The sequence below is a fragment of the Phascolarctos cinereus genome, unplaced genomic scaffold (assembly GCF_003287225.1).
Source record: "Phascolarctos cinereus isolate Bilbo 61053 unplaced genomic scaffold, phaCin_HiC Scaffold_1;HRSCAF=81, whole genome shotgun sequence".
NCBI lineage: Eukaryota > Metazoa > Chordata > Mammalia > Diprotodontia > Phascolarctidae > Phascolarctos > Phascolarctos cinereus.
The window spans coordinates 212,549,509-212,562,525 of record NW_027555514.1 but is presented as its reverse complement, the minus strand read 5'-3'; the positions used below and the strand labels follow the sequence as shown (position 1 = coordinate 212,562,525).

Genomic DNA, 13,017 nt, shown 5'->3' with positions numbered 1-13,017 from the left:
ATTTAATTTTCCAATACACTCAGATGTCATACTTTTCACAGGGCTTTAAAAAAAACACCAACCAAACTCATGGGAGATTTTCTTCTAGAGAGACTAAAAGATAAGTGACTTTTTTTCAGCGTTTAAGTGGACTTCTACATCTAACATTGCTGCTACTTTTCCATTAAATATACAATTCTTTCAAAAGTAATCAAAACTCAGCCTCTTCACTTGGGAATCTGCCACCTTCATCAATTTCAATTAGCCAGTATTTTTGTTCCAGAAAGATGCAATTCTAGAGGACCATCCATTAAAAGGGAACAAAATGAGAACATCCTGATCTTAAGACAGCACTGAAGCAATGATGTGTACAACAAAGAAAAAATGCTAGTTTTGTCCCTGGAGAGACAGCCTCCGATACAAACAGGAACTTTACAGGGGAATTGATCACAACTGCATCACAAGCCTCTTCACACGCAGACAACACTGCCCTGTGTTCTTCTCTCATTGTTGTCCCAGGCACTTATTTTTGTGACAACAGTGGTTGATTTTTCGCAATCTCCTCTACCCTCAAATTAGAAACAAGGCTTCTCTCCTATTCCGGGGGTCCAAAGAAAGAGGGTGACAAGCTAAGTATCCTAAGCAGCGGCTCCATTTGGTCTTGCCCCTTTCAGAGCATCAGAAGCGGAGACTAGAGGTGGGGAATTCCCCCTCACGCAGACACCTGGGGAGACCCTAGGAAAGAGGAGACTCAGAGGGACCTCGCTCATCCTATCCCAGCCCTGTCACTGCAGAGACAGACAGCCAGACAGCACTCCGGAGGAGAGGAGGAAGGAGAAAGGCTGCAGACTCCTCCTAGGCTGGGCTGCTGGTGCTTGGGGTTCTTTGCTCTCTATTATTCTATTTGCAAGCGCGGAGGAGAGGGAGGGTGATCACTCCGAAGAGTTTGGGGAAAGCTGCCAGCAGCCCTACCTACCTCGCCCCTAAGCGGGAAGGGGGGGGGGAGCAGCTTTGTCTCGAACCGGAGGTGGGGGCAGAAAAGGGGAAGCCCAGGCCCGAAGGAAACCTCTCCCCCTCGCCCTCCTCCTCCTCCTCCAGCCGCTGCCACTTCAGGGAGACAATGAAACCTCGGCAAAAATCCGTCCCCCGGGGAGGAAGCCCTCCCGGGGCAGTCCGGGCAACAGATTTGTTCCCGGCACTGAAGGGGGCCCTAGGACGGGGCCCTGGGACGGGGCCCTTCCTCCTCCAAAGAGCACCCTCCCCCGGCTTCCTTCCTCCCTCCCTCCTCCTCTTTTTCCTCCTCTCCCCCGGCCCGGCCCGGCCCCGGACTCCTCACCCTCCGAGAGCTCGAGCTCCAGCTCGGCCAGCTGCGCCCGCACCTCGGCCGGCAAGGCCGCCACGGCGGCCGGCGACGGCTCCAGGCCTCGCTCCGCCATCCCCGCTCCGCCGGCCGGGCTGCGAGAGGACAGACAGGGGGCGGGCGGGGGGTCGGGGGAGGGACGGAGGGACGCACCAGACCCCACACCCCGGGCTACAAGCTCCCGAGCCAGCCTCCGACCACAGCCGCCATGAGCGGAAAGTCACGTGACCCAGCGCGGCGGCGGCGGCGGGGACAGCGAAGGGAGGGGTGAGAGAAAGACAGAGAGAAGGACGGTAAGGCCCCGCCCAGTGCTAGGAAAGCTAAAGCGAGAGCGCCGCGCCCCCTGCTGGCCCATTCTGGGCCTACAGTCAGTCTCTCATTGATGAGAACAGAGTCCTTACGTGAATGAGGCTGTCAGCTGTGGCTCCCCAGCAGGTTCCTGGTTGGTGGGTCATCTAATCCAGGTATTCTCACACTTTTTGCACTCAGGACCCCTTTACACTTTTAGATACTAGTGAGGACCCCCCAACCCAAAGAGCTTTTGTTTAGGTGAGTTTCTCTTTTTAAACATTAATTTTTTTTTGGTTCCAAATTCTCTCCATCCCTCCAGCCGCAACCAGTGAGAACGCAAGCAATCTATCATACACGTGCTTAGGTAGGTTTTGGTGATAGAGTGGTAAATGTTTTACAACTGGTTCTGGGCAGGGATGGGCCACTTTAAGTTTAATCTGCATTACTAACATTTTCTTCCTCACCTTCTTAAGCCTAAGACATCAGTAAAATAATAAATCAAGCCTTGGTTTCTCATGGTTTGCAATTTCCAAAAATCTGACTGAAAACTTAACTCTTAAAATTTAACTGACTCTTCTAGCCGGATCCAACTGGATCCAGCTAGAAATTAAAACTGATTCATTTTAAAATATGTATTTATTAATTCATTTCAAAATGACAATAATAAGTCCATTACATGTTAACACAACTGTTTTTTAATAAGGGAGACAATGGCTCAGTGAATAGACTGTTGTTCTATTAGAGACAGGAAGAAGTTCTAATCCTGCCTCAGACACTTACTAGCTGTGTGACCTCAGGCAAGTTAGTTAACTTCTATTTACCTCAGTTTCCTCATCTAGAAGCTGAGGATAATAGCGCCTACCTGCAAGGTTTTTGTGAGGATCAAATAAAATAAAATCGGTGAAGTGCTTTGCAAACCTTAAAGCAACAAAATATTGCTAGCTAGCTATTATTATTTTGAAAAATAATAATTCCAAAACAAAATTTAGTTTTCCAAAACAAAATTTAGGGAGAAATGGCATTGTTTTACGTATTTTTGCTAATCACTCTATTCTCTAACTTAATAGAAGAATTTGGCTTCTCTTCTCTGCTTCTGCATTCAATCTGTTGTGATATGTTGGTTTGTTTGGAGAACATAAAGAAAATCTGACCTCACACAGATACATAGTTGTTTAAAAAAATAATAGTATTATTATAAAAATAATTTTGAAAATAACCCAAAACGGTTTCAGGGACCTCTAAGAGTCCTTGGGCTACACTTTGACAATAGATAGATGATAAATTATTAGATAATAGCTAGCTATCTAGCTAGATAAATAGATAGCATTTATACTGCACTTTTAGGTTTCATGGCTCTTTTACATATGTCATTTCATTTGATTAGGTGTGCATGCAGAAGCTTTCTTCTTTCGCTCACACTCCGATACAGTTTTTATTTTATTTTTTTTTTACTATTTTCTGGAGGCTTGTTGGAGCTTCAGGGTTATCTGTACGTCCAAGTTGCTAGTTACCAGGTGTCATGACAGAAATTGAAAGGACAAAGAGGATAAAGTAGGACCATTTTCCCATCTATCTTTAAGGAACTACTACTGGGAGTACAGATTTGGGCTTTCCATCTCTCCCTTTTCTGAACTCAAACATACCTTAAATCAGATTCCAGTGCTAAGAAAGCCTTCCTCTAATTAGGAGAGTTAGGGGCCTCTTTCTCACACTCTTCAGCTCTTTAAAAAATTCACACCCTAACATCCCGTTTCACAACATGAATCAGATATGGGACAAGTAGTTTATACCTATAAAGAAACAAATGCTAAACATAAAAAGAATGATGGCATGTACTGACAGAATGATTTGAACAAGATTTGGTAACAATTTATAAATACTGTTGAAATCCTCTCAGAATCTGGTAGAGCTCATCAGAACATAGTGTAATTTAAATACTCAGCCATTTTACATTTTACTTAAAGCCCAATTTGGTCAACTCAGCTGGCAAAGTGGTCCAGGTGTGGCCCCTCTTCTGGTGGTAGCCACTCTCTCCAAACTCACAGGTCTCCTAGGGCCTTCAGACCTCTAAGAACTCATAAGGTCACCTCGAGTTCTACACATAATATATTCATTCCCCTAAGATTGGGGAAACAAACACAAAACAGGCAGAGAAAGCCATGTGCATATTGCTATATAGAGGCCAGGAGAGTGACAGAGCAATTACCTCTTCCCCCACCCAAATCTTCGTATACAGATGAAACCTGCTTCATTGCCAGAAAAGGAGAGAGAGACTGGAAGAGCCCAGTAGCTTCCTTTTGTACATCCCAAGTCATCAACTCTTCCCACTCAGCAGCCAGTGAGAAGACTCTTTGTCATCCTATACTGCAATATGTGACTCATCAATGAGTCATACATGGCAGAAAGCCAGCCTCTACCAAGCTTCCCTTCAGATTACTAGAACCAGTCAGGCAAAATCATTGAATGCTCTGATAAATGTCCCCTATAGGCAGTTTACCTGTTAAGATGTTAAAAAGGCCAGTCCAGTTGAACTGCACGGTGAACAAAGGAGAATTATGTGTAATAAGGCTTGAAATGTAAGTTGGAACCAGGTAATGAAGTTAGTCAGTCAATAATCGTTTATTAAGGAACTGTTATGTGCCAGGCACACAAGGGAAGCACTTACATGTCTCTCTGAAGAACTTTGGAACCAATTGTGAGACATGGAAGATACTGGCATAGGACCGCCCAGTATGGCATGCCCACGTTAAAAAAAAAAAAGGTGCTATGCTCTATGAGCAAGGCAGAATCTCAGTAGCTTAAAAGAAACATGAAATGTACAAATTAACATCTCTACTTCAAATGTATATCTGGACTATCTGTGCCCAACCTGTGGTAGAGACTTCTAAGCTCCTATTGGTCTGATCGGCTATAATTGAACACATTATACCTTGACTCCAACATGGTGGTGTCATTTTGGTCCTCTTCAAGCATGAAGGATAATAACCAACCATATCCAGCTCTAATCTTTCCTCTGAAATCCAGTAGCTAGACTTCAACTGCTTCCCAGACATCTCCACCTGGATATCTTATCCATCAGTACGTTAAACTCTTCACAACTTAAACTGAAATCCATCCTGTTCCCTAAACCTACCTCTCCTCCAAAATTCCCTATTTTGATTGATATCAATACTTTCCAATTCCCCAGGACAGCAACCATTAAGTACTTGCTATGTGTCAAGGCACTGTGCTAAGCAGTAAGGATACAAAAAGAGGCAAAAGACTGTACCTGCCCTCAATGAGCTCACAATCTAATGAGGGAGACAACAAGCAAATATGTACAGACAATCTATGTTCAAGATAAGTAAGAAATAATCAACAGAAGGGAGGCATTAGAATTAAGACAGGTTAGGCAAGGCTTCCTGTAGAAAGGTGAGATTTTAAAGAAGAAAGCCAAGCGGCAGAGATGAGGAGGGAAATCATTCTAAGCACAGGAGACAGCCAGAGAAAATGCCTGGATCAGAGAATGTGAAGGAGAGTAAGGGATAAAAAGACTGGAAAGGAGGGAGAAGTAGGGTTTTGAATACTCTTTTTTTGATCCAGGAGGTGATAGGGAGCCACTGCAGTGTATTGAGTATGGGAGTGACATGGTTAGACCTGCTCTTTGGGAAAATTACTTTGGAGGATGAACTAGCGTATGGAGAGACTTAAGGCAGGCAGACCCACCACCTGGCTATTCAGTAGAACAGGCGTGAGTTGGTAAGGGTCTGTACTAGAGTGGTGGCAGTTTCAGAGGATAGGAGGAGATCTATATAAGAGATGTTACAGGGGTTAAATCAACAGCCCTTGGCAACAGATTGGATATGAGTTAGGGAAGAGAAAGTGAAGAGTTAAGGGTCACATCTAGGTTTTGAACCCCAGGGAAATTGGGAGGATGGTGGTATTTTCCATGGTAATGGAGAAGTTTGGAAGGGGGAAGTGTTTATCAGGTCCAGTTTAATGACTCCAGTTTTGATAAGTTGAGTTAAAGATGTCTGAAAGACAGTTGGAAATATGAGAATTTAGATCTTAGAGGTAATGGGGAGACTGAAGCCTGGATGTGTAGAAACTTTTTTTTATTTGTTTATTTCTTTTAGCTAGTTGGGGTTAAGTGACTTGCCCAGGGCCACACATCTAGTCAGTGTCAAGTGTCTGGTCTGAGGCCGGATTTGAACTCAGGTCCTCCTGACGTCAGGGCCGATGCTTCTCCACTGCGCCACCCAGCTGCCCCGAGACTTTTGATTTAGGAAAATCACTTCAGTCTGTGTGGAGGAGATTAGGGGTATCCTGCCTGGAGCTGACACGTGATCTAGCTCATGTGTTTTGCTGGGATGGCAACAGCTTTGTTTTGTTGTTGGTTTTTTTTTGGAGGCAGTCAGGGTTAAGTGACTTACTCAGGTTCACATAACTAGTGAGTATCTGAGGCCATATTTGAATTCAGTTCCTTCTGATCTCTCTGCTGTACCACCCAGTTGCCCCTAGACTAGGCAATTCTTGATTGATCCCTGGGTGGGAGGGGGCCGGGGTGGGGAAGCTGTAGAAAGAACATGAATCAAGATGATAGGTGACTTCATGTCCTCAGGGAAAAGACTCTTATTCAGGACCCTCCTCTATCAGCCTCTAAGGAGAGCTGGGGAAAGGGTTTTCTTTCGTCTGGTCCCTTCTGTCTGTGAACTCTCTTAGAGGATTTTCTCTGCCTTGGACTTCAGCAGGAGGACCGATGCCGTGCCGTCCTGTGGTTTATGAGCTAATAAAAGCCAAATCCATGCCCTTGCTAGCCATGAGATCTAGATCTTGTGGGTTCTATGACAGGGTGGGTCTGAGGTAAATGGGAATTATTAGTTTGTCATCCTCATTGAACATCGTCAGCTTTTTGGGGGCGAGGGCAGATGATGATGTAACAGTCCGTTTCAGACGCATTGTATTTTCGGTGCTTGGGAACAGTTATGAGTCTTTAGTGCCTGTGGTGAAGGAAATAAGCCGCTATCCGAGGTCCATGTTGTACAGTTAATGCATTTTCATTTTTAGGGAGATGCTAGATATAAGCCACAATTAAACTTTGTTTTGGAGATTTCCCTGGAGGTCAGCTTTGGGATGTGGACAAAGCCAGAGAGAGACAGAGCAACCTGACCCCACTCTTTAGGGTTAGGCTTAGCCATGATGAATCCTGGTTCATGAAAGCCCTTTATCAGTATCCCTTCTGGGAAGGATATATTGAAAAAACCCTCACTTAACCCTAATATTACATTGTTGTTATTGTCATTTTTTTGTCTTGTTCAACTCTTCACGAGTTTTCTTGGCAAAGATACTGGAGTGGTTTGCCATTTCCTTCTCATTTTACAATGAGGAAACTGAGGTAAACAGGGTTAAGTGACCTGCCCAGGGTCACACAATGTCTGAGGCCAGATTTGAACTCAGGTCTTCCTGATGACAAGTCTGGGGCTCTATTCACAATGCCACCTAGCTGCCCTAACGTTACATTGAACTATTATCTATTAAGAGGGTAGGCTACTTCCTCTTATAGTCAAATACCCAGGAAAATAGTGATTGCCTCCACTTCATCCCTCACTCCTCATTCCCTTGCAATTTGGCTTTCAACCACATCACTTATTTTAAACTGCTCTTTAAAGTTAGCAATGATCTCTTAATCTATAAATCTAATGTACTTTCCTCAATCCTCATCCTTCTTGATCTCTGTATCTGGGTAGCCTCTTCTGATTTTGCTCTCTCTTGCTTCTCCTCCAGGCTGCTTGATCGTTTCTCATTCGCTTTGTAAGATCATCTTCCATGTCTCTCCTGATAATTTGATTCTACCTCAAAGCTGTCTTGGGCCTTCTTATTTTCTTTCTTTATAATCTTGCCTTTGGTGTTCTCATTAGGTCCTATATGTTTAATTTTAACCTCTCTGCAAATGGCTCCTATATCTATAGAGCAAGTCCTAATCTCTCTCCAGTTTTATGTCACTGAATGTCCATTGAACATTTTCACTTGGATGTACCATAGGTACTTCAAAGACATGTCCAAAACAGAAGTTCCCCCAATACCCACCTCTTGTTCAAACTTCCCTTTTTCTTTTGAGAATGCCATAGTTCATACCTCAAAGTCTTCTTGACTCCTCATTTTTCCTCATCTCACATAACCAATCACTCTAGTCCAGGGGTGGAGAACCTGCAACCTTGAGACCACAAGTGGCTTGCTAGGTCCTTGGGTGCAGCCTTTTGACTGAATCCAAGTTTTACAGATTTGTTCTCTGAAGCTTGGATTCTGTCAAAGGGCCATACTTGAGGACCTAGAGGGCCACATGTGGCCTCAAGGCCACAGATTTGCCATTCCTGCTCTAGTCACTCAGATTCACAACTTGACCCATTCTTGTCTGCTCACTCTTTCTCATCCCATATATTCAACTCCTTGTCAAGTCTTGTTAGGTCTACCTCTGAAACATCTCTCAAATCTGTCCCCTTTTCTCTACTCACAAAACAACCACCCTAGTCTGGGGGCCTCACCTCTCCCCTGGACTTTTATAAAGGCCTCCATGAAAGCAAATAAAAGAGAGGCGCAGAATTGTATTTGGGAATCAGATCTATTAGAAATCCATATTGGACGTGGAAAAATTGGGACTTTAATTTATTGGTGGTGGATCTGTGAGCAGATCCAACCATTTTGGAGAGAGATTTGGAATTATGCCCAAAGAGTTATTAAACTGCCTATACCCTTTGACCCAGCCATGCCACTGTTAGGTCTGTTTCCCAAAAGGATTAGGGAAGATGCAAAAAGAATCTACAATATAAATATATAAATAATCTAAAATATTTGTAGCAGCTCTCTTTGTGGTGGCAAAGAACTGGAGATTATGCGGATGCCTGTCAATTGGGGAATGGCTAAACAATTGTGGCATATGTTTCTGATGGAATATTATTCTGCTATAAGAAATGATGAACTCAATGATTTTAGTAAAGCATGGTTTAACCTGTCTTCTGTTTCTGTGTCTTTAGATAAGCCATCTACATTGTTTAGAATGGTCTCCTGGAAGCCAAGATGGCAGAGTAAGAAGTGAGTTGCTCTTACCCTCCCTTATCAACCTCTGAAAGCCCATAAAATATCGGCCCAAGAAAAACTCTGGAACAGCTGAACCAGAAGAAAGATGGGGTGTAGCAGTCTAGTAGCCCAGGTAGCTTGAGGGATTAACAGGAAAGGCCCCTCTTGCCCTGAGGGAAGGGGAGCAGTACAGAATGGGAGGCGTCCCAGCAAGCTAGCAGAAAGCTCCACCTCAGCATACCAGGAGGAGATCCTGAAACCCAGGTGGTGGAGCAGGCAAACACAACACCTGCACCCCCAAGTGCCTCAGTGAAGGTGGGGGAACCAGTGGAAACTGGTGCCTCAGCATTCTACAGCAACCAGCTCTCCCTGTGCCTCAGCAAAACTCTGGGAAGCAGCACTCCAAGGGGCCCCAGGAGGATAAATATCCTGCAACATCTACCTGAAAGGAACTGAAGAAAGCAAAAGGAAGGAAAGGCCCAGGTGAGCAAGAAATCTCCAGGAGCCACACTACCCAATTCTACCCTTAAGAGTTCCAGTGTTGCTGATTGCAGCCCAACACCAGCTGCCAGAACCCAACAGCCTCCAACTGCCAACATTGGAGGCCCCGGCACACAAAGGCAGTGACTAGGCCCATAGGCTCCCAACAGAAGAAGCTTGGGTCAGTGCCCTCTGCTCCCCAGCAGGAGAGCTCAATCTCTTTAAAGGCCAGGAAATAAGCAAACACTATGACCAAAAAGAAACCTATGATAGATTCTTATTATGGGAAGAGTGAAGATCAAAGCAGAAATTCTGAAGAGGACAACATTGTCAACAAACCCACATCTGGAACCTCAAAAGGGAATATTAACTGGTCTGAAACCCAAAAAGCCTTCTTAGAAGAGCTCAAGAAGGGGGCAGCTAGGTGGCACATATGATAGAGCACCAGCCCTGAAGTCAGGAGGACCTGAGTTCAAATCTGGCCTCAGACCAAACACTTGACACTTACTAGCTGTGTGACCCTGGGCAAGTCACTTAACCCCAATTGCCTAAAAGAAATAAACAAACAAAAAAAGAGCTCAAGAAGAATTTTTTAAAATTTAGTTTTAGTTTTCAACATTCATTTCCACAACATTTTGAATTCCAAATTTTCTCCCCTCTCACCCCTCCCCCTATCCCAAGGTGGCATGCATTCTGTATATCCCTTCCCCTAATCTGCCCTCCCTTCTATCTCAGCCCCCCTTCAAGAAAGATTTTAAAAGTCAAATGAGAGAGGTAGAAGAAAAAATGGAAAAAGAAGTAAGAGGTATGCAAGAGAGAGTCAATAGCATAGAATAGCATCAATAGCATGGAAAAGGAAGGACAAAAATTAACTGTAGAAAACAAGTCTTTAAAAAATACAATTGGCCAACTGGAAAAAAAGTTCACTGAAGAAAACAAGTCCCTAAAAAATACAATTGGCAAAATGGGGAAGGAGGTACAAAATCTAATAGAAGAAAACAATTTGTTAAAAATTAGAATTGGGCAAATGGAAGCTAATGACTCTATGAGAGAGCAAGAATCAGTCAAAAAAACCAAAAGAATGGAAAAATAGATGAAAATGTAAAGTGCCTCACTGGTAAAACAACTGACCTGGAAAATCGATCCAGGAGAGACAATTTAAAAATTATTGGTCTACCTGAAAATCACAATGAAAAAAAAGAACCTACACAGTATCTTTCAGAAAATCATCAAGGAAAACTGCTCTGAGGTCCTAGAACCAGAGGGTAAAATAGCTATATAGCTACACCTCCTGAAAGAAATCCCAAATTGAAAATGCCAAGGTTCCAAAATTACCAGGTCAAACTGAAAATACTGCAAGCAGCCAGAAAGAAAGAACTTAAATATCATGGAACCACAGTCAGGATTACACAGGATCTTGCAGCTGCTACATTAAAAGACTGTAGGGTGTAGAATATGATATTTTGTAAGGCAAAGGAGCTTGGATTACAACCAAGGATCAACTACCTAGTGAAAATAAGCATGATCTTTCAGGGGAGGAGATGGATATTCAACAAAATGGGGGACTTCCAAACCTTCCTGATAAAAAGACCAAAGCTCAACAGAAAATTTGATCTTTAAATACAAGAATCAAGAGAGACATAAAAAGGTAAATGAGACAGAAAGAAACAATATGTTATTAATAAAGGCAAACTGTTTACATCACTACAAGGGAAGATGACACTTGTAAACCTTGAGAACTGTATTGTTATTACACCATGTTAAAGGGATATACATAAAAGGAGTAGGTATAAGTTGACTTTGATGTTATGATAAAAAAAATCTAATCAAGTGGGTTAAATGGATCCAAGTAAGTGGATTAATCTGATCTAACTAAGAAAATGTACTGAGAGAAAAGGAAAGGAGGAGACAGACAAGGATAAATTACATTACAGAAAAGGCACAAAAACCTATTACAAGCAGAGGGAAAAAAGGGAGGGAGATCAGCATTGTTTGAACCTTACTCTCATCAGATTTGGCTCAAGAAGGGAATAACATAATCAGTTAGGTACTAATATTGATAGACTTAACCCTTCTCAGCAATACAAGGATCTAAGACATCTCCAAAGGCCTCATGATAGAAAATACTATCCACATCCTGAAGAAAGAATTATGGAGTTTGAATGCAGATTGAAGCATACTATTTGCTATTTTTTTTTCTTCTGTTGTGTTTTGTTTCCTCTTTCTGGTGGCTCCTCCTATTGGTTCTAATTCTTCCTTACAACATCACTAATGTGAAAAAATATGTTTAATAGGAATGTACATATATAGCCTATATGAGATTGTGGGCCATCTTGGGGAGGAAGGGGGAGAAAAATTTAAAACTCAAAAGCTTATGGAAGTGATTGTTGATAAATCAAAATAAATTAATTAAAAATTTTTAAAAAAGAAAAGCATGGAGAGAGACCTCCACAAAATAATGAAAAGAGAAATTAGCAGAACCAAGAGAACACTATATACAGTAATAGCAGTATTGTTTTAAGAACAACTTTGAGCAACCAAGTCATTCTGACCATTGAGAAAGGAATTTGTAATTTTCATATTAATCGATGTATGTGTAATAAATATACTAATAATTTAGTTTTCTCAAGAGCTGCCTCTCTGGCTCAGGAGTCAGGGCTCACAATGTAGCTTAAACTGATTAATCAAAACTCTGACAAGATTCACAATCACTGGACCTTAAGTGAAGTCAATCAAAGATTGCAGAACCTGTTCCTGTCATAGAACTCTGGTTCTATACTTTAGGGGAGGTGGTCATGACCCCCAAAGACTTGACTCCAGAATTGTTGTGAGAAACCACTAAATGATTGTTTGCAATCCACCTTCCCCTCTCCTTCCCCAGTTGTGATGTAAGTATATAACCTGTGCTTTTACTTCAGCTAAAAGAACATTGCTCACTCTGAAACTATCAATTAAAGTACTTGATTAACGGGCACTCCCATCTCTAGGTCTGCTTTGTGCTTTAGCTCTGAGCATTCTCAGATTAGAAACTGGCTCAGTAAAAAGCCTTTTAACACCATTATAAATACCCAAATTAACCTCAAAGATACTACGAAGGAAGATGCTGTTTGAAACCAGAAAAGAATATTGCTATGGTATAGGAAATGATGAGCTGGTTGATTTAGAAAGACATGGAAAGACTTGGACTTATAAAAGAAGATGTTATCCACCTTCAGAGAAACAGATGATAGGAGGAAATAAGCATAGTGCAATTGTACATATATATGTGTATGAGTGTATTTATGGATATATGTCTATATTGATACATATCCACGTATATGTATATATTCATGCTTAATTGTAGCCTTCTTTAGGCAGGGAGGGAGGGGGAAGAAAAAGAATAAAAAGTGCACAGCAGAGAATAAAAGAAAACCAACAAGGAAGCAAAGAAAAGCTGGGCAGCTTTGAAAACAATGTGTAGTGTTTATTATTTAGGCTTTCTTGAAATGAAAACTTATTGTTTCATATTGAATCATCTCTTATGGTCTGTGCATATGGCATTTTTTTTCTTTTCTCATTTTGTATTTACATATAAAATTTTAAAAATTTACAGAAAAAGAAAAGAACCCATATTATTTTATCAAGTAATTGCTTGAAAGATTATTGACTAGCTTGGAATCTCCTTTACTAGCTGAGAATCTCCACTTACAGGCAAAGTCTAGGGGTTTATATATCTTTTTAAAGAGCTTCTAATGAATTTTAGGCAGTTACCTCAGAATACAAAACTTGCATTGAAGTAATAAACCCAGAACAGAGTGTTTATCCAACAGAAAAGAAAAACCAGCAGAAGATACATTTGTGGTGTTAAATTATGA

General features: G+C 42.0%; 1 protein-coding gene and 1 long non-coding RNA gene across 2 annotated transcripts in view; one reads left to right on the top strand and one right to left on the bottom strand.

The window, feature by feature from the left end:
- DIP2B (disco interacting protein 2 homolog B) overlaps positions 1-1,497 on the bottom strand; it is a 209,823-nt gene extending 208,326 nt beyond the window's left edge. The window contains 1 exon segment of the mRNA XM_020966118.2: positions 1,316-1,497. Within this exon segment, the coding sequence (XP_020821777.1) occupies positions 1,316-1,415 (100 nt within the window). The 5' untranslated portion in view covers positions 1,416-1,497.
- A 40-nt stretch (positions 1,498-1,537) lies between these two features.
- On the top strand, positions 1,538-12,137 carry LOC110194008 (uncharacterized). Its single transcript, XR_002320605.2, has 3 exons — positions 1,538-1,632; positions 1,950-1,994; positions 8,641-12,137. It is a non-coding gene; the product is annotated as an uncharacterized LOC110194008 (long non-coding RNA).
- The last annotated feature ends 880 nt before the right edge of the window (positions 12,138-13,017 follow it).